The sequence below is a fragment of the Pteropus alecto genome, unplaced genomic scaffold (genome assembly GCF_000325575.1).
Source record: "Pteropus alecto unplaced genomic scaffold, ASM32557v1 scaffold71, whole genome shotgun sequence".
Taxonomy (NCBI): Eukaryota; Metazoa; Chordata; class Mammalia; order Chiroptera; family Pteropodidae; genus Pteropus; species Pteropus alecto.
Window position 1 is genome coordinate 19,012,353 of NW_006433024.1, and position 21,638 is coordinate 19,033,990.

At 42.2% G+C, this 21,638-nt stretch overlaps 1 protein-coding gene across 19 annotated transcripts in view; it reads right to left on the reverse strand.

Annotated features, from left to right (window-relative positions):
* Window positions 1-421: 421 nt before the first annotated feature.
* PHF21A (PHD finger protein 21A) overlaps window positions 422-21,638 on the reverse strand; it is a 159,484-nt gene continuing 138,267 nt past the window's right edge. For 16 of the 19 annotated variants that reach the window (XM_025044057.1, XM_025044062.1, XM_025044061.1 and 13 more), the window contains 8 exons: window positions 20,097-20,195; window positions 17,519-17,570; window positions 16,703-16,782; window positions 16,192-16,252; window positions 13,495-13,658; window positions 2,767-2,842; window positions 2,275-2,378; window positions 422-971 (listed from right to left, as the gene is read on the reverse strand). In XM_025044057.1, coding sequence (XP_024899825.1) covers window positions 714-971; window positions 2,275-2,378; window positions 2,767-2,842; window positions 13,495-13,658; window positions 16,192-16,252; window positions 16,703-16,782; window positions 17,519-17,570; window positions 20,097-20,195 — 894 coding nt within the window. In that variant the 3' untranslated portion in view covers window positions 422-713. Of the gene's footprint in view, window positions 972-2,274; window positions 2,379-2,766; window positions 2,843-7,652; window positions 7,837-13,494; window positions 13,659-16,191; window positions 16,253-16,702; window positions 16,783-17,518; window positions 17,571-20,096; window positions 20,196-21,638 lie in introns of those variants that run through there. The other 3 variants (XM_025044063.1, XM_025044064.1, XM_025044065.1) reach the window with 2 other exon arrangements.

Genomic DNA, 21,638 nt, shown 5'->3' on the forward strand with positions numbered 1-21,638 from the left:
GAAGTAGGCTCGGGAGTAGTGGGGGCGCCCACGGCGGGGGAGCGGGGTGCTCGGGAGAGGGACCCGGTGGCTGTTCTTGGTGTCCGTCTCACCATGCACTGTGCCCCACCCCAGACAATAAGGAATACTGTTTATCTGATATATTCTTCCCACCCTGGCTCCCTCCCTTCCCCTCCCCATCCCTCCTCTGGGCACTGGGGTTGGTTAAATCTCGATTTCCTTTTTGGTTTTATAGTAGTGAAGGTTTAGAAACAGGAAAGCCCACACACTCTTTGGACTTGTCTTCTCTACCTAAACAAACGGCTCGGCAAATAAGGATCTGAAACCTGCTCTCCTCCCTCCGCCCGTCCCTGCTCCCCACCCAACGAAACAAAAACAAACCCATCGTGGCTGTGGAGGCTGCTGCAGGCACACACTGGTGTATAATAGAGAGAGTAAATATATTATTTCACTTGGCATGGTGCTGGCAAAGAACCTCCAGCTGGCACTATTTCATGTAACATGGTCCAATCTTTGCATGTACACACAGAATAAGAAGGATCAATTGGCAAACTCTGGTGCCACCTGGCACAAGCATCTTCTCTCTCTCTGGAACCAAAGAACCAAAAGAATTCTGTACTTTCCAGAAGAAATCCGGCTTCGCTGTTCTAGAGTCTTCAGTGTTTTGCTCTCCTTGCCGCCGGGATCCCGTGGCTTCTCCTAGCAGGGCTCTGTTATTTAGTCTCTTCCCCCTGGTTACAGTTCGCTGTGCAGCTCTGAGAGGGGGGGGAGGGCGCCGGCGTGGAGGTGGTGGCATTGGCAGGGGGGGTGCAGTCCGGGCCATTGGACATGGCCCCCACAGTGGCCTCAGAGTCTACAGGTTTGGAGAGGTCGATGCCATGGATGAGGCGAATCAGCTGTTTTACCTTCTCCAGGGAGCTGTGCATCTCCTTCTGCCGGGCCAGGATGGTGTTCTTCATTTCCATGCATTTCTGCAGCAAATAAGAAGGGCGGTGGCACTGAGCCTGCGGGTTCTCTGGCAGGCCCGGCAGCCTCTCCAGTAAGAGGATCCTCGCTGGCTGGTGTGCAGCCCAGACCTGCTGTGCCCCATGCCAGAGTGGGCACTACTGCCCAAGAGGTGAGACAGAGGGGGCGAGTGACCGGTTTAAAAGCCAACTCTACTTGACACTAGGACTTAAAACCAAAGGTGAACCACCACTATGAAACTACAAAATAAAAGTCATTTTACAAAGTTCCTACGGCTGTGTTGAAGCTGGTTTGGGCAGGTTTCAGTGAGCTTCTGCTGTGCTAACAGGTGCTCATGTGCTCTGGACTGGACTGAGTTGTCCTGGATGGAAAACGAGCCAGGGGTTCCTGGGTTCAACTGGAGAGCCTACTAAAGACCACTCTGTCAGCAAGCCAGAATGTAGAGGCAGGGCCTGGGGCGGGACACCAATGTTTAAGAGAATCAAAAATGTCAGCCAACAGAGCCCCTTCTGCTTGGTCACTTGTAGTCTCTCACTCTTTGGCCCTCAGCCTCCCACACCTGTTGGCTCCTCTTCTAGGCAGGGAAATAGATGTGAAAGTTGCATGCTGCGGGTAGTGTGGTGAGGAGAGGAAAGCAGGTGAATGGGACAGGACACAACCTAGTGCCTTTGAGGGCTGAGGTCACCTCACTCCAACAAGGGGCACCAATTCAACGGAAAAGAGCCTGCTCCTGGCAGGAGGAGCATCCGAATCCGTTGCAAATACGACCTTCCCACCTGGACAGGGCAGCCTGGGCGGTATTTACTTCCAATACTTGTCTCTAGAAACCCCTCTTCCTCAGGCTGGTCAGGAAAATCTGGAAATGCAATCAGCACGGTGTGGGAGAAAGGGTGGGAGGGAGGGGCCACGTGGATGGACCCGCTAGCTCAGGCGACTAGAAAGAATCACACGTGGGGACCTGGCCTGCGTGCCATGTCAGGAAAGGCTCCTCCCAAACCCACAGAGGAAGACATGAGGGCGGTTGCTACAGTGTTATAGCTGCGACTCCGTCTCTTCAGCCTGGAGACCGAAAATCCACTCAGGTCAAAGCCAAGAGGATATTCCAGAGCTTGGCTAAGGCACCACAGACCAAGTGGCCACCTGTACCTCAGAACCAACACTAACTGAAGGCAAACGTTCACCTGCCCAAGTTAACTGTGTTAATAAGCTGAAGGGGCTGAATCAGCCCTTGGGAGCCACATGCACTATAATGTACATGGAAGAGTCTGTATTTCTGTATCCATCACTGAAAGTATGAGGTTTACTTACACTTATAGAATTGCTGAGCTGTTTCACCTTTTGCTCTAGTTGTTCTCTTTCTTGTTTTAAATCTGAACTCCATTTAAGTAACTTCTGTTTCTCTTCTTCTTTTGCTGAAAAGAAAAAAAGGACCTGTTTTTAACAATAAATTCTTTGAAAAGGCCACTATGTTCCCCACGATTGCCAAAGATGATATTTTCCCCAAAGCTCCCCCTGAGCCCCACGGCCGACGCACAGAACCTGCTCACCTGGACTTTCCCTTGTACATGTACAGATACGCTAGAAAACTGTCACTGGCTTGGGCCTGGCTTTACACATACAAAATATACTCATTTTTCGTCCCCAAGAAAGTGCTACACGACCTTCATTTCATTCAGTAGCAAGCTTTTCATTTGTAACTAAATTTCTTTTTGAAAACAAACCAAATACTGCCTTCTAGGATTTTTTTTTTTTTTTAAACAAGGGAATATCACACAAAATGGGGTATGAATAATTCTTTACCTGCTTTGTAGGCAATATAAGAATGAACAATTGCTAAAGTTCCAGGCCATGGAATTGCTTCTTCCTTCTTCAGCATCTGAAAAGATTTTTAGAATTTTACCTTTAGGAGGAGGTATAAATACGCATCCCCTGTGTAATAACAAGCAGTGTAGCTACTGGCAGACAAAATCTAGGAAGGATTATGGTGGCAGGGCTGCAAAACCCTCATCTATAGTTTCTGGATTATAAAGTTCCAGACATCAGCCTGAGAGGATGAGGTACAATGCAGGAAGAGCCAAGCCAATTGAGCCCTGGCTTAGAAAGAGGCTGGGACTTGGCTGGACACTCCTATCTTTTCATATGTGCCACATGACCCCAACTACTCCCCACAGCCAGAACCACCAGCACAAGCTGCAAGTCTGCACAATGGCAGGAACCACTGAGAGTTCTGTCCTTGACCTGACATGGGCTGCTTGTCTCAATTTTTGCTTTTTATGTCCCTCAAAGACAGCCTGACCAAGGAAATTAAATATCTATCAGTTCCAAATACTAAAACATAACCTAGACTCCATGTGTAAAATTATCAGAGGGCCACAAGGCAGTAACTGGAAGAGAACAAAGAACTATCTCAACCACATCAGGGAGACACTAGGAAGAGGACCAAGATTAAAAGGGGAAAACCAGAATTCTCTCAAATCAGGATTCCAAAGAACTGAGCAGGATCCCAAAGTCTGCTCAGTTACTGAGCTTATTTATCTATTATTATACTTTGTCTACTTCCAAAAGAGACTTGAGACTAATTATAATAAAAACATGAAGATATATGGATAACTGAGAAAAAGAAATCAGAAACTAAGCAGAGAAAGAAGGAAGAGGCTGAGATAGTTAATAATACAGTCGTGCGCCACATAATGTTTTGGTAATGACAGATGACCAAATATATGATGGTGTCTTCCTAAGATTATAATGGAGCCGAAAAACTCCTATTGCCTAGTGACATCATAGCTGTTGTAACATCGTAGTGCAACACATCCCTCATGTGTTCATGGTGATGCTGGTGTAAACAAACCTACCCACTGTCAGTTGTATAAAAGTATAGCATATGAAATTATGTACAGTATGTAATATTTGATAATAAAAGACAACATACTGGCTTATGTATTTATTATACTATACTACACTTATTATCATTACTTTACAGCAGTGGTCCCCAACCTTTTTGGCACCAGGGACCGGTGCATCTATGAGAATCTAATGCCTGATGATCTGAGGTGGAGCTGAGGTGGTGATGCTAGTGCTGGGGAGCGGCTGCAAATACAGATGAAGCTTCACTCGCCCGCCTGCTGCTCAAACTCCTGCTATGTGGCCCAGTTCCTAACAGGCCACAGACCAATACTAATCCCCTGCTTTACAGTGTACTCTTTCCACTTATTAAAACAAAAAGTTTGCTGTAAAACAGTATGCTGTATTATGCTGGCAGCAGCTTCATATGCCTTGTGTTTACTGAGTCTTGATGCACCATTTTCTCTTGTGCTGATTTAATCTCATGTTGTTTTGTTCAGTATACTCCTGCACAGGCTTGTAGCCTAGGAGCAACAGGCTACCTCACATAGCCTAGGTGTGCAGCAGGCTAGACCATCTAGGTGTGTGTAAGTGCACTCTATGTTTGTACAACAACAAAATCGCTCAAGGACGCATTGCTCAGAATGCATCCCCATCGTTAAGCAGCACATGACTCTATGTTTGCCTTTCAAGTCCAGGAAATATTAAGATAGCACTTTATAGTTAGTTATCTGATCCTGATGACAACACAGATTACGAGTGAAACTTATTATTTGACTTAAACAATTAACGGAGCACTTTCATTCAAGGATTATATTTTCCAGAGTTTCAAAACCACATACTGGGTTTGGACTATTCTTAAGAGCATGAGGCAGAAAGTCTTAAAGATTTTGAAGGGTCAAGGTAATGAGAAGATAAGGCATTTCAAATAAAGGGAAGCAGTTCGGGTCCTGCCCCATCCGTACACGGAGTCACTGCCTTATAACTGTGACAGAACCTCTGAGTGGATGGATGCTGTGAGGTGAGGGTCAGTGCCGCAGACAGGGCAGAGGTGGCCCGGAGAACCACCAGGAAAGGGAAGAGGCCCCACCATTCCCTAGGTTAGAGGGGAAAGGAAGTCCAGTCCTGTGTGTTGCCTTTCTCCTTGGCCCGCACCCTGCCTGGGCCCCTACGGTACCTGGTCCTGACATCTGGGACAGATCCACATGCCCTTGGGAATTGTTTTCAGAGGCGGGTCTAAGCAGTCTAGATGATACACACGGGAACATGTGTCACACATCAGCAGCTGACCACTTTTTCTGCAAACACTGCAAAAATCCTCATGGATATCACCCTATGAAATTTAGAGGAAAGGTAAGAGAAAGGACAAAAAGATAAAATGTGAATGTTAACATGCACATTCTGGATATGTATAAATGTTTTAGGACAATTAGCTGTGTCCCCTCTAACATGTTACGAGAGGATTCATGGAAGTAGAATTACCAATGGCACAAGCCCCCACCTGCTCCATATGGCAAAGGTTCCCTGGTCAGGGGCAATATTCTTAATTTTAAAGTAGACTTTATAGGAAAGCTCTGCAGTCATCTAAGCCAAAATTAATTTTACAGGTGATAGCTCAGCATTTATTATGTTTTGGCAGAGTCCAACCCACATATCAGAAAGTTTAAAGACATTAAAATCTGTGCATCAAAGTGTCTACAATATTATACAAACAATCCTTATTACCTATCATTTTTGGAAGGAATTTAGAAGGATTGGGAAAGAAAACAGACAAGAAATGGAATTTTACTAAACTCTTGCTCAGGGAGAAAAAAATACAGTCAAAGTTCAAAAGGGAAAAGATTAAGTCAGGATCAAATTAAACTCACATGAGCTTTCTAATATGAAGAATTTAAAAAGCCAAAGCAACAGCTGACAATGTTCTCTCTTAAAACAAGTATTTGGCATTTGCTGTTCAATGGACCATTCTATTCCGGAGGCTTTAGTCCTCCAGATGGGAAAAGAAGAGCAGCCCCAGTGCACTCTGCCTGTCTCCCACACCCCTTCGGTGAGTTCTAGTACTCGGGTAAGCCTGCTGGAGCCCTCTGAACAGAAGGCACGAGCAGAAAAAAAAAGGCAGATCTACTTAAAATTTGCAGAGAAGAAAACTGAAAAAAACAAAAAAACAAAAAAACCCAGAGGTATTAAAGAGGTAGTTTTCAGCAAGTCAATTCCTGGCCTGTTCTCTAAATGGGATTAATGCCGCTGATAAAGACACCAAAGAAGGGAAGACTGAAGGGACGTGTCAGAGGTGAGCTGGCAAAGGCAGTGCCACCACTTGGAGCAGCCCTTTCACTTCCAATGTGCTGTTTCAGATTTGTAGGCTATTCCGCCAAAAAGCCTAATTTAGAAATTCTGCACAGGAAACAATGATACAGACAGCAGTGTTCAATTCTTCCTTTCTATGGTATAACCCCTCAACCACCACAGCTGAAGGAATGTACCTGCCCAGACCTATAATTTCTCTCTCTAGGAAAGTTTCTCTGTAATTCACTAGGGTATCCAGCAGCCTAGAAAACTGGCTGTAAAAAGTTATAAGATAATCAGAATGTGGATGGATTTTAACCTTTCTCAGTAAGAAAATGTTACCTCTGGGCAGTAAAAAAGGTACTCAGTACATGTGAAAAAACACCGCATGATAATGCAGCCCAGCAGCTCAACTTCCAGGCGTTGAAAGAGGTAAGGTTTTATCCCTCGATTAACCATGATTTTCTTCTTTCAATTTGATAATAAAAGACAACATACTGGCTTATGTATTTATTATACTATACTACACTTATTATCATTACTTTACAGCAGTGGTCCCCAACCTTTTTGGCACCAGGGACCGGTGCATCTATGAGACTCTAATGCCTGATGATCTGAGGTGGAGCTGAGGTGGTGATGCTAGTGCTGGGGAGCGGCTGCAAATACAGATGAAGCTTCACTCGCCCGCCTGCTGCTCAAACTCCTGCTATGTGGCCCAGTTCCTAACAGGCCACAGACCAATACTAATCCCCTGCTTTACAGTGTACTCTTTCCACTTATTAAAACAAAAAGTTTGCTGTAAAACAGTATGCTGTATTATGCTGGCAGCAGCTTCATATGCCTTGTGTTTACTGAGTCTTGATGCACCATTTTCTCTTGTGCTGATTTAATCTCATGTTGTTTTGTTCAGTATACTCCTGCACAGGCTTGTAGCCTAGGAGCAACAGGCTACCTCACATAGCCTAGGTGTGCAGCAGGCTAGACCATCTAGGTGTGTGTAAGTGCACTCTATGTTTGTACAACAACAAAATCGCTCAAGGACGCATTGCTCAGAATGCATCCCCATCGTTAAGCAGCACATGACTCTATGTTTGCCTTTCAAGTCCAGGAAATATTAAGATAGCACTTTATAGTTAGTTATCTGATCCTGATGACAACACAGATTACGAGTGAAACTTATTATTTGACTTAAACAATTAACGGAGCACTTTCATTCAAGGATTATATTTTCCAGAGTTTCAAAACCACATACTGGGTTTGGACTATTCTTAAGAGCATGAGGCAGAAAGTCTTAAAGATTTTGAAGGGTCAAGGTAATGAGAAGATAAGGCATTTCAAATAAAGGGAAGCAGTTAGGGTCCTGCCCCATCCGTACACGGAGTCACTGCCTTATAACTGTGACAGAACCTCTGAGTGGATGGATGCTGTGAGGGTCAGTGTTGTGCCGCAGACAGGGCAGAGGTGGCCCGGAGAACCACCAGGAAAGGGAAGAGGCCCCACCATTCCCTAGGTTAGAGGGGAAAGGAAGTCCTGTTGACTGTGTTGCCTTTCTCCTTGGCCCGCACCCTGCCTGGGCCCCTACGGTACCTGGTCCTGACATCTGGGACAGATCCACATGCCCTTGGGAATTGTTTTCAGAGGCGGGTCTAAGCAGTCTAGATGATACACACGGGAACATGTGTCACACATCAGCAGCTGACCACTTTTTCTGCAAACACTGCAAAAATCCTCATGGATATCACCCTATGAAATTTAGAGGAAAGGTAAGAGAAAGGACAAAAAGATAAAATGTGAATGTTAACATGCACATTCTGGATATGTATAAATGTTTTAGGACAATTAGCTGTGTCCCCTCTAACATGTTACGAGAGGATTCATGGAAGTAGAATTACCAATGGCACAAGCCCCCACCTGCCCCATATGGCAAAGGTTCCCTGGTCAGGGGCAATATTCTTAATTTTAAAGTAGACTTTATAGGAAAGCTCTGCAGTCATCTAAGCCAAAATTAATTTTACAGGTGATAGCTCAGCATTTATTATGTTTTGGCAGAGTCCAACCCACATATCAGAAAGTTTAAAGACATTAAAATCTGTGCATCAAAGTGTCTACAATATTATACAAACAATCCTTATTACCTATCATTTTTGGAAGGAATTTAGAAGGATTGGGAAAGAAAACAGACAAGAAATGGAATTTTACTAAACTCTTGCTCAGGGAGAAAAAAATACAGTCAAAGTTCAAAAGGGAAAAGATTAAGTCAGGATCAAATTAAACTCACATGAGCTTTCTAATATGAAGAATTTAAAAAGCCAAAGCAACAGCTGACAATGTTCTCTCTTAAAACAAGTATTTGGCATTTGCTGTTCAATGGACCATTCTATTCCGGAGGCTTTAGTCCTCCAGATGGGAAAAGAAGAGCAGCCCCAGTGCACTCTGCCTGTCTCCCACACCCCTTCGGTGAGTTCTAGTACTCGGGTAAGCCTGCTGGAGCCCTCTGAACAGAAGGCACGAGCAGAAAAAAAAAGGCAGATCTACTTAAAATTTGCAGAGAAGAAAACTGAAAAAAACAAAAAAACAAAAAAACCCAGAGGTATTAAAGAGGTAGTTTTCAGCAAGTCAATTCCTGGCCTGTTCTCTAAATGGGATTAATGCCGCTGATAAAGACACCAAAGAAGGGAAGACTGAAGGGACGTGTCAGAGGTGAGCTGGCAAAGGCAGTGCCACCACTTGGAGCAGCCCTTTCACTTCCAATGTGCTGTTTCAGATTTGTAGGCTATTCCGCCAAAAAGCCTAATTTAGAAATTCTGCACAGGAAACAATGATACAGACAGCAGTGTTCAATTCTTCCTTTCTATGGTATAACCCCTCAACCACCACAGCTGAAGGAATGTACCTGCCCAGACCTATAATTTCTCTCTCTAGGAAAGTTTCTCTGTAATTCACTAGGGTATCCAGCAGCCTAGAAAACTGGCTGTAAAAAGTTATAAGATAATCAGAATGTGGATGGATTTTAACCTTTCTCAGTAAGAAAATGTTACCTCTGGGCAGTAAAAAAGGTACTCAGTACATGTGAAAAAACACCGCATGATAACGCAGCCCAGCAGCTCAACTTCCAGGCGTTGAAAGAGGTAAGGTTTTATCCCTCGATTAACCATGATTTTCTTCTTTCATTCTTAATATCAGGCTGAGGGGTGCTCTTGTCTGCAGAGCTAGCCCTATATTACAAGTCTGCATCTTAATGAAGTTTATAAAAATTTTAGAGTTGCAGACAATGTTTTGCATGATAAAATTATCAGCGATGAAGTAAATGACACAAACTGGGTATCTTATTCAGAGGGATTTGTTGGGTAAAGAGTTCTACTCATTCTCCTTTGCTCCTGAGTAAGGAGATCATCAAAGCAAAGAATAGGTAAAATAAAAATTACTTTCTTTCAAGTTGTGAAAGGAAAGAAAACTTCCTATCCTCTTTACATATCCCATAGCAGCAGTTCTTAACCTTTTTGTTGTCAGGACCACATCACACTCTTAAAATTACTAAAGACCTCAAAGAGCTTTGGTTTATGTGTGTTATATATATTGATATTTACTACATTAAAAGTTTTATAACTTTTTAAATTTTAAATCATTATAGAATTAGAAGTTATAAAAATAGCTTATTGAAAAAATTTAAAACACCAGAACACACAAGTGCACGCTCCATTAGCTGTTAAAGCGATGGCATCATCACTTGTCAGGAAAACTCCACTGTCCACTCGAGAGAATGAGAATGAACATGGAAAAGAATGTTTTAGTATTACCATGAAAGTAGTTTTGATCTTCGAAACTCCCTGAAAATGTCTCAGGGACCCCTCCACACCACACTTGAGAACTACTGCCCATAGAAATAAATATAAAATGATAAGCTATGTATTTCATCCGCACAGAATGGCTTCCTTGCTGAAAGAGAGCAGATAAAGTCCTACAGAGGTGTGGCACCAGGTCAAAAAGCTTGGACTTTGGTGACTGACCAAATTATTACCATAAATCAAATGGTAAGTTAAAAGATAGCTGACCCACAATTCTTTGCTAGGAGCTGAGGATACGTTTTTTATATCGATTTCAACTTTGCTAAAAAAAAAAAAAATCATAACTATGTCAACATATCTTCCCCTTCTCATAGAAATGGTGATGGCAACAAGGTATATCCTAAGGATTAGTGTCTGGCTGGGTCTTGTATTATCACATCCTTCTAGATGGTTATTGATCTCTAGGAAATGCCTGCCTCTCAACTGTTACTGTTTAATTAATATTGTTGGGGCTTCTGCCACCCAGCAGCAAATATACAGAGCCCTATGTGCTGATTTTAATCACTGCCACTGTAGGAATACTGTAAAAGTAGAAGTCAATTATCATTTTTAAAAACTCCATTCCACTAGGCTTAAATTAGGAATTTCTCAATACACTTAGTGGTTCTGGAAAAGCTTCCCCTTATCTTTAGGTTTTTGAAAAGAACAGTGTTTGCATTTTAAGACAAAATCTGGCAGAAGCTTTTAGTTTGTGATTTGATCTGAGTGGATCCTTTTAAGAAAACAGTTTTATAAACTCCCTCAACCAAAAATCACTCACAAAAAAAACAACACTGTTTAGGAAAGAGACGCACATGCAGAACCACAAAGCCATCTGCTGCCCGGCGCCGTGCACCACCCTGGGAGAGAGCCCTACCAAGAGCTAGGAGCTGTCACTGCCTTTGGCAATGCTTCAACTGAGGAAAAGTTGGGACAATCATTAGTGCCAGAAAACAAGGTTTCTAACAGGGACTCCCCGTTGCTAATTAGCAGGTCAGGTAGAAAACAGGAATCAACTACTAATGCCAAAGGTCAGGAAAGCTGGACGAACCGCTCGATCCTTAGAGTGAGCCACCAACTACATCTAAGGAAGGACACCTGCTGGAGAACAGAACTCTTCTATGACCCCAGTCCCCCAAAGATGACACTTTTTTTGTTGTTTCTGGAATTTTAACTCAGGATGTACACATGGTATTCTTCTGCTCTTTAGAGAGGGGTAGACTATTAGAAAATATTAAGAATCTTAAAAGTCATGGGACATTTTACTTGAAGATGATTCTAAAGACAAGCTCTGTAACTCACAAAAGACATGGGACATGCACAAAATGAACCTCTTGGTTTCCCTCCTCAAACCTGCTCCTTTCATCATTTCCAACAAATGGCAGCTTCATCCTTCTAGCTGTTTCAGGCCAAAACTGGATTTACCCTTGACTACTCTTTTTCTCATCCCTCATTATCTAATCCTGCTAGCTTTTCAAAAGAGATGCAGACTCGATCGCTTTTCTCCATCTCTACTTGTATCATCCTATTAGGCCAAGTGAGCATCAGCTCTTGCCTGGATGACCGCATCAGCCTCGTGTCTGGTCTCCCTGCTTCCCTCCTATCCCTTCCACAGTCTCTTCTCCATCTTTCACACACAGCAATCCTTTTAAAATCCAAGTCAATTTTGTAAACACCTTAGAATAATAAATGCAGGCAAGAACCATCAAAGGATGCTAAAACCAATCAGTAACGGTTTGTTGGGGAACTAGATATTTATACAGACTCGAAGCTGTCTCCACCAAAGAAAAAAGGTACCTTTACAAATGGAGAAAGTTGATGGAATCTATTTTAAGAGATGAAAGTTAACATCGCCGACAACAGGACAGACTGACAACACATGCCATGCCTCCTCCTGCGATGCACTGAGAAGGACTCAGCATCTCTTACTTAGTGTTCCTACAAACATGCACAGCTCGAGTCTATTCTTCAGGAAACAATTAGGTCATCCAAATGGAGGATACTCTACACAGTGACTGGCCTATCTTTTTTAAAAGGTCAATGTCATGAAAGACAAAGAAAGGCCGAGAAACTGTTCAAAGTAAGGAGACTAGAGACAATGTGATGACAATAAATGTCAAGAGTGATCTTGGATTAGATTCTGGAGTGGGAAAAATAAAGTGCTGCTAAGGCAATACCTGAGACAACTGGAGAAATCTAAATATAAACTGTGTATTATATAATATTTTATCAATGTTAAATTTCCTCAATTTGATAACTGCATTGTAGCTATATCAGAGAATATCTTTAGTCTTAGGAGATATAAACCGAAGTCTTTTGGGTGAAGATTCTGCAATTTCTTAAGTAGTTCAGCAAAGCGTGCGTGCGTGTGTGTGTGTGTGTGTAGGGTGGAGAAGCATACGTGGTAAAATGGTTACTGATGAATCTAGGTGATGGGTATACATTTGTTCGTTGTATTGTTATTATAACTTCTTCATAAGTTTGACAATTTTCAAAACAGTCAAAAAGTTACATCACTCTTCTACTCAAAACCCTCTGGTGTGTTCTCATTTCACTTAAGAGTAAAAGCCACAAGGCCCTGCACTACCCAAGGCCCTGTCACCTCCAGGATTTTACCCCCGGCCACTCTTGCCTGCTCACTGCCCTAGCATCCTGGCCTTCTTGCTTTTCTTCCATGCTATGTGCATTTCTACCTCACGGCTTTTGCACTATTGTTCCCTCTGCATGGAATGCTCTTGCCCCCACATATTCCTCTTCCTATCAGAGAGGCTTTCTCTCACCACTTTTGGTAGAAGAGCAGCCTCCTGCCATAACTCCTTATGCCCCTTATTCTGTCCCACTGGTTTTCACAGCACTTATCACTACCTGACATATTATATGTTCATTTGCTTATCGCCAGCCTCTGGCCAAGCAGTATGAGCTCCTTGAGGACAGGGAGTTGGTTTTGTTCCCTCTTTTGTCCCTAGCCTTAAGAACAGTACTTGCTCAGCAGAGTAGCACTCAGTGAGTGTTTGTTGAGTGAACTCCCTGCTTTGTAAATACTCATTTAAAAACTTAGGGCACTAGTTTACACTCCTGCAGTTTCTGGGCGAAGGACTACTAAGTATCCGACACTTTTTCAGGAATCTGTTTCTGACCAACTATGCCGAATATAGCTGCTTTAAAGAAAAGTTTTCCACTTCTTGAATTCTACTTGAAGCAGGAAACAAGAACTGCTGCGGGAAGGTACACCTTGTTCATTTCCCCACCTCCAAAACACCGATGACAGAAACCTGCACACCTTCCAATTATATGAGCTGACTCCCCACCACGTCCCCTGCCTGAGAACTCATTCACCGCGGATCAAATCCAGACTCTGAAAACTCTGACGGAGCCTTCTGATGTTGTGAGCCTCAAGGACACAGCAGGACCTGGGGCCCGAGCAGAAAGCTGCTTTACTGGCATAAAGTGTCCTGTAGGGATTACTGCTGTTCCAGGGTTAGTCAAGGAGATGCAGCTGGTAAGGAGACAACACAGGATAACGGTTTTCCCGATTTAAACTCTCAGAAAGAGAGTGAGCTTTTCCCAAGTTACTTACGTCTGTGGAGGTGGGGCTGGGCAGGGACACAGGCTGAACAGGTGCAGGGAAAGTGAATGTGGTCTCTGTCTTTTCATTTTCAGGGGACTCAGGATGACTGGATGGGGGGGATGTTGGGGTAAGGGCTCCAAACCCCAGCACTGCATTGTATTTTGGAGGACGACCTATATACCAAGAGAAGGGAACAAAAGGGAAAAAAGGGGGAGGGAAAGAAAGGGGGAAAAATGATCTTACATACCTTTGGCCAGTGTTCCTCATTGGCTAGCATGGAAAAGGAAGTGAGGTAGCAGACAGAAGGTTAATACAACAGTCCCAAAGAGAGAAAGAGAAGCAAAGATTTAAATGTCATTAGAAACAACTTCATGAGTCTCAAAAGAAGGGAGGAAAAGAGAGCCTTGGAGAACGACAGGAAGTGCTGGGTCATGTTACAGGGCCTTGCCTTGGTCACAAAACAGTGACATTCCTGGACTATTACAATTTGAGATTTCTAATGCGAGAACCAAAGCTCACTGGGAGTCAAGGCCAGGTATAAGAATTGATTTTATTTTTCCATATCTTTTGCGTATTTGCTCTCTAATGTTTCTCTGCAACCATCATTCTCACAATAACATTAATGATTCTCAGTTCCTGCAAACAGATTTATGATTTTTTTCTGCTTTTCCTTTTCTCTTCTGCCTGTATTTTGGTCATTTCACTGCCTGGGAGGGTGGAGAAAGGCAAAGCAAGGAGACGAAATTCAAGTTAACTATTCTTACCCCTTGCTAGTAGAGCTAGTGAGAGATACATATTCTGGGAGTAGCTGGAACCTAGGGGTAAGATGTCCTGGGCTTAAACATGAATGTAAGTGGGTCTGGACTCAGGTGCTCTGTCTCCCTGCTTTCTATCACAAACATTTTGGTGAGCAACAAGTCTAAGAACTGGGGCTATTCCAAAGTCTTAGGAAAGGCCGTCACTAGCAACACTGCTAACTCTGCGAGACATGATTTGAGCAAGAGCATTCTGAATCAAACTTCATGGCTACAGAGGATCTATAAGTGAGCCCTAAAGGGTGTGGAAAGCCCAGGCCAACCACTCTTGCCAGACATGTCTAAGTCAGGGTCCTTGTCTTCTATGGGCCAGGGTCATAGCTTCTGAGCTATGCGTGAACAAAAATGTAAGCCTAGACCCCAAAGGAAAAAGAGAAGTACATAACTGCCTACGAGCACTGGTAGATGGTACGAGCATCATGACTTTGCCAACAGTTATAATTTCTATCAAAATTATGCACAGGAGGCCTGATTGTCAGACATTACACAAACATTACATTACCTATTTGTGTTAAACTGGCAATGTTTGCGGTACAAAGACAGAGCATACTGGTTTGTCTTTTCTAGGGAATTTAGTGCTCTGAGAAGGAGAAGTGGAAGATGAATGCTCTTTGTTCACGCACAGAAGGTATATCCTAGGCATTGCAAATGCAGGCTTTTATCTCCTGACCTTGGCAAGAGATGCCAAGGTCTTTCTGGCTCATTTACCCCTGTCCTCTTATCAGATACTGCCCATCAGCAGGCCAATTAACTGTGGCTTCTGGCTGGGGGCTCCTTTCTGAGAACTGTGTCAGAGGTCACTAAAAATCACCAAAAATAAAACAACAAAAAATAACCCATAACATTGATTATTGTGGCCCAAGAACTGATATCAAGCAATGACTTAGGGTTTCCTATCTGAGTATATTTGACTATTTGAATGATGAGGCTGATGCAACATGAGAATGGGTCACTAAGGGTGGGTATGCTACCTCTTTGCGGGAGGAGGTAGTCATGGTACAGTTGCAAGCTCTCCCTAAGGCAGACAAAGGGTCGAGATGACCTCCTAAGCTTCCAATAGCTCTGAGATTGTGTGTGCACACGCAAAAATTAGTATGCTACTCCACTCACTCTGCAACCTTTCTAGCCTGGAACTATAATTCAGGGACACATTATCATGTGGAGAAAGGGACCTTGGGATGTATTACTGACATCAAAGAACAATTTCAGAACCTTGTTTATGAGCTCAAATTCTGAGCTATTAAGACCTATTTAGACCTGCACAGTGAGAGCTGTTGCTGCTGTCATCTTTGGCCTGCCCTGGGGAGGTCTGAAAAACGGGGATGGAGCTCTTTAGGAATTTCTGCTTTCGGGAGCCTGATTTGACAGTGACCTTTTCTTCCTCAGCTGGAGATGCACTCTTTTCATAGATTCTAAGTTCTGGGTGTGGCTACCTCTCTCCTTCCTGGAGAGTCTGCAGCTCACAGAAACTTGAGAGTTATGCTCTCGTCTTACTGGCAGCAAGACAACTTAGACACTACTAAGAACACCTTGGCAACAGCGGTGCTCTGTCTGCTCAAGGATGCTAAAATGCTTCCTTTTACACTGTGTGTGCTGTTCACTGTGCTATTCACAGACGGTCTGGTGGGCCCGGGGCAGAGACGCTGCATTAAGCCATTCCCTTGAGTCAGCTTAGCTAGATTTCCAGGAAAGGCAGCTTTTGATTCAGTATACACAACTCTAAAAAGAAATATTGCTCTCTTTTTCCCTCATTCTCAGAGACTAACAACAACAAAACTATTTTCAAGGGATATAGGAGTCAGGCTCTAGGACAATGGGAGGAGGGACAGGGAAGAAACACAACACAGAAAGCAAAAGCAACAGCGAGGGAGAGATATAAAAAGGTACTCACCTCTCTTCCGGGTCCCCGGATGCATTGTACTGTTCAGGTATGTGACTGCACTCTTCTTACGCTTTGAAGTGTGAAGAAGGAAAGGTGATTGGTTGAATAGCATGGTTACCACTAATACTGGCAAAAGTTAAAGACCAAGCCACAGCACGCCTGTCAACATGCCAACTAGTTAGTGTTAGTCACCCCAAAATCTCAGTGCTAACGTGTTTTATTATATGTACTTGGCTCCGAGAATATTCCAGAGAGATCTGCCTCTGTTTCAGATGACAGCTATGTTGAAGCCAGGATGAATTAAATTTTTTAAGGCAGGTTTGTATCAAACTTAGGAAAAAACTAAGGGGAAAGCAGTGAATAATAAAAATGAAATAATGGAATCAACCAGAGGAAAATCCATCATTTCACAAAGTTGGCCAAGAACAACCAGGGTACTGCTCTTAAGCGGGTTTTCAAATGGGAGGTGCCGAACAAGTCATAAATAGAACTGGAAGGGCCAAGCGCTGGCCAGGAGTACCTCTGGCTCGAAGACCGCTCCACTGTACACCGGATTTGCTGTAGTTCTTCTTTTTCGCTCTTGCCTCTTGCTTTGGATTTCTTGGGAAAGCAAAAGGTCTGAATTAGAAGAGAGGTATGGAGACCCTCAAAAACTTCATTTCATTGTTTTAACTATTAGTTTCCACATGAGAAATTAGAAATGGGGGCCAGTCTCTTTGTTGCACTGCAGCCTCAGCAGAGACAAGCACGTTGCTGGAAGCAAATACATAGGATGATCCACTCTCACCTCAGAAAGCAGGATCATGCTGTCCCACAGTGTGGCTCTCTGTGATTGACAGCTTATTGGTAGACAACACTTGTAAACAAGCTGTCTTGATTTATTTTTAGATCATTGTAATATAGGTATGGATGAACTTACTTTATCCATAACCATGGTTCATCATTCTTGAATTAAATAACCAAGACAATATAGCTTTGTAACTGTTCTTAAGATTCTGATAACCTAGAGTGATTGAAAAATATAGACAAATACTTGTCAGAGGGACATTTGCTACTTCATGCTGTCAGGGGAAAAAAAAAAAGTTCCCCTAAGTGAACAGAAGTCACCTTAGGCCAGGCACTTGGGTGGCTTCCCTAGCACAGTGGAAGGGGAGGGAGGGACTGAACATTACAAAGAGGGAAAGTAATTTTTACTCTAAAGGAAATAAAGTCCACATTGATTGAATTACATGTACTTGTGTTCCAGCTTCCTATTCTAGCAATACAGTCAAACACCATTTTCAAGAGCAAAGCTCTGGACCAGAGGCAAAGCATATTCATGAATATCTTCTCTTACCTTCTAGATGGTCATGTGTCACCAACCCCAGAGACACCATGAAAGCAAGTTTCTGTGCCAGAGAAACAGAAGAAGAATCTACTTCAGTTTGGGTTCTCACAGAGCCAATCGCATGTTCCTAGTTAGAGTCCTGGGGAAAGCCAGCCCAACAGGCTAGTCACCTGAAGGAGGCCAGGTTCAGGTGAACAAACAGCAGGGTGCCCTCCACTCTTAGCAGCTATGGAGCCACCTGTAGCTTTCTTGTCTTACAAGGACCAAAAGAGAAGGACTAGGGCCTACATCTACATTCTCAATGACAGAAATCAGCATCTTGAGTGACCCAAATTTGTTTGTTTCAGAAAAATCCTCTTAGAGGGAATAGGATTTCATATTTGAAAAACATGCAGAGCATCTCACACAAGCTCCAGATTTATCTAAGTACTTCACTTATCATAATTAGGTCTTCACTTGTCATGACATGTCAGGGTTCCTTACCTTTTTACCACTAATGACTAAACAATGCTAACTCAAAGCTAAATGAGTTTTAGGAATAAATAGCAGGAGGTTCTGCTTAATACTATGATTCTTTAATCAAACATGGGCTTAAAAATTATAGAACCATTTCTCTCTAACTAGAATGATTAAAATACTACACCCCAGAGCTGGAATAATAGATGCTTAAAGTTGGAGAGAGCAACAGTTTGACTCCTATTTTGCTCTTTGGTTGCATGTGGTCTGGAAAGTATTGTCTTCATTTTCTGCTGTACCACCGCATGTGGCTGCTATGTATGCCGAATATGCCTCATTAACTTCTTTTGCTGATGAATAAAGAACATCATCAATTGATAGAAGACATACTCCTGTAGAATTATTTATACCACAGTTTGGCCTTTAAAAATCCTGACATTTTATCCTCAACATTAAATATCATGATATTTTGGCCTGAAGTGATAGGTTCAAGCTATTCAAGGTAACTTTTTTGAACATACAGTCCTTGAGCAAGTCACTTGAAAACACAGAAATGTCCTTTATCGATATTCTGAGTCCTAAAGAAATGTCTTTGTTTCTTATTCCAAAACTTAGGTGGGGACCAATCCCCCCAGACTACTTCAGTAAGGAAAAAGCAGTCTTGGACTTGCCCATTTTCCGCACTGCGCTGTTGAAACAGCATGCACTTTGTTGTTATCAATTAATACATTCCTGATTTTCACTATTCCTTCAAAACTTAATCAGGATTAGCAGGTTCTGTTAATAAGGCAGTGTGAACTGACATTCACATGCCCTTTCTTTCAGTCAGGTAACAGCACCCTTCTCGGTCACCCATATCCAATTCACCTTTGCCAGTCTAGATCAAGCTCACAAAAGTATTATTAAATGGAAAAAAACAAAAAAACAAAAAAACATCTCTTTTCCCGTGGAACGGATTTTCAGTGATAAACTAAAAAGTTATCAAGAACTTTCACCTCAACTAATTTCTTCTCTTTATGGCAGTGATTCTGCCCATCTAGAAGGTGAAATATCTGCTACTCCACATGCTTGCTCATGCTGTGCCACTGACATAAGATATCCTTCGGTTTCTTTTCACAAGGAAATTTTGCTAATAGCTTGATCTATTTTTGCTCCTCCAAGCATAGTAATTGTCAGAAATTTTACGGATGACTTTATAAGTTTCTCAGCAATTTGCATGACTAGTACTTCTCTCTGGTTCAAGTTTTGGTCCCTTCTTCAGAGATAAACTAAACGCAAATCCATTTCCTATCAGAAAGAATTATAATTTGTACTTGTTTTAGAAAACCTTCACTGGCTTAGTAAGCCACTGCCTTAAAAAAATTACATGAAGCTTTGATGGCTTCATGTCACTATTTGACATGGTTTCATTACAAAGGATGCATTGAGGATAGAAGGAAATGGATCACTGGTCTAATAATATCCAACTATCAGATATTCATCATCATATTATCTGTCCAATTTTTATTTTCTAGCTACTTGTACAAAAGCATCAAACTAAAAATTTGATGCTATTTCTCACCTCAGAACATACAAAATTCACATTCCATATTTGTACCAGAGTCATGTTGCTACTTAAGTTTATAATTCTATCCTACATTGTAGTACAGACGTTACTATTTCCATCACTACTCTCATGCTTCAACGAACTAGTTCTGAGCTACTGATTCATCTGGGATTTGGGGATCTAATTCAATACAATGGTAATCACAAAAAAAGCACATGTAACAACTGTAATCAATAATGTGTAATAGACCTTCGCTGAGTGAACTGAACATCTCATAAATGTTGGCTGAGACAAACAAAACATAATGATCAGTAGGAATGCAACAGGATATCTGGGGAAATGGTCATCAATCTTACATTTCAAATTTATAATGTGTATGAAATGCCTGCATGCCAGCGCATGGACACTCAAGGCCATACTCATCATCTACTTTGGGCCAACCTGACTTGGTGATAACATTATTGAATAGTAAAAAGACCAAAGAGGAGAAAAATAAAGTGATTCAGGGAGCGAGTGTCTCTCCTGGTGCGTGAGAACGAGTCACATCTCATAGACTGAGCCATGCCTTTGGAGGGCTGGGCCTACCTGAGGGTTCTCCTCCCGTTTTGGTTTGGGTGCAGCAGGTGGAGTGATGGTGCGGCTCTCTGTTTGTTTCTCATCTGTTTCTGTGTGGGACTTAATTGTCTAGGAGAGGAAAATTAAATAAAAATTCAGAATTCACTTTTTATTAAAAGAATGAAAACATAGTTTGACTGCAGTCAACAAGAATTCGAGAACAACAACATACTAAAACTGGAAACATGGTGACACAGGAGGTAATATGGATTTCATTTTGGAAGAAGAGAAAAATGTAAAGCCCTAGTTGAAATGATTAAATTGCATAACTAGAGTAGACATGAATCTATAAATACAACAATTTAAATCATGCAAAAAGAAAAATCCATGGTTTAATTTCTTTGTATAAAAATAAAGGCTACTCTCTCTGACTTTAATGTATTTTAGATTGTAGAGACAGTTTTCCAGAAGCAAGCCCACTCCTGTTACATATGGATCAAGCTCAAGTCCACAGCGTGCGTAAGATCGGAATGTCAAAAAAACCTTACAAACGCACTCTTCTATTCTAGAACATTTACAATCACAACCTAAGAGGTTGCAGAACTACCTTCATTTGGGATATTTAAAACCTGTCTGTATCATCCATTAGAGGAGAGATGCAATTGCCAAGGAAAGGTCATCTAGCAAGAGGCTGACATCCTGATTACCCGCAACCTCACCTTCCAGATACATCCATTCTAACAAAAGAAACACCAGTAGCATTATCATCTTCAAACACAAATGGCAGCTAGCAAATTGGTAGACTGGGCTTGCAGACTATTCTTATCATGACCCAATGGATAATGCATTTTATGAAGCCCTTTATAAATACTGAAATGATATTAGAGAAGTGGATATAAAACTGTAAACACAGTCTCAATTTACTTTTTCAAAATTAAAAAAGCAGATGCTAATGGTCTTTTTGTATGGCAACAACAAGTAATTAAATGAGAATGAAACTGTCTGATTCTTGATGGGTAGGAGCCAAATGAAAGACTTCAGTCCTCCAGGCAGGACATCAAAAGTTCGCAAAAATCATTATGTTGTGAAATATCTTACTAGATCTGAAAAACTAACACAATCACAGAGATCCTTCTCTCTCCTGTCCACTTCCATATTTTCCTTCTGCTTCTCATATTATTACTTCAGCAAAGTGTAAGCACCTGCTTTATCAATACTGTGGCAGCCATTGTTTTGGGGGCACAAATGCCGCCTTGCAATTTCTTCCCCACTGTCTGGTCATATTTCTCCTCTATAAGCTACTTAAGAACAGGGATTGTTCTACACACTTTCACACCCCTTTGTGTCTCGTACGGTCCCTCACGTGGAACAGGTAGACTGTGAAGAGATGTCGATCTTCCAAGTGGGGAATATGACCTCTCTATCTCTCTCTCTCTCTCTCACACACACACACACATTTTTGAACCAAAAAGGACACATTTACTCCATAAAACAAACCACCAAAGAGGGGGATCACAAGGGGAAAGTAGTTTATAGTGACATTTTAAAGGTCTTGGGTGTCCAGAAAGCTTA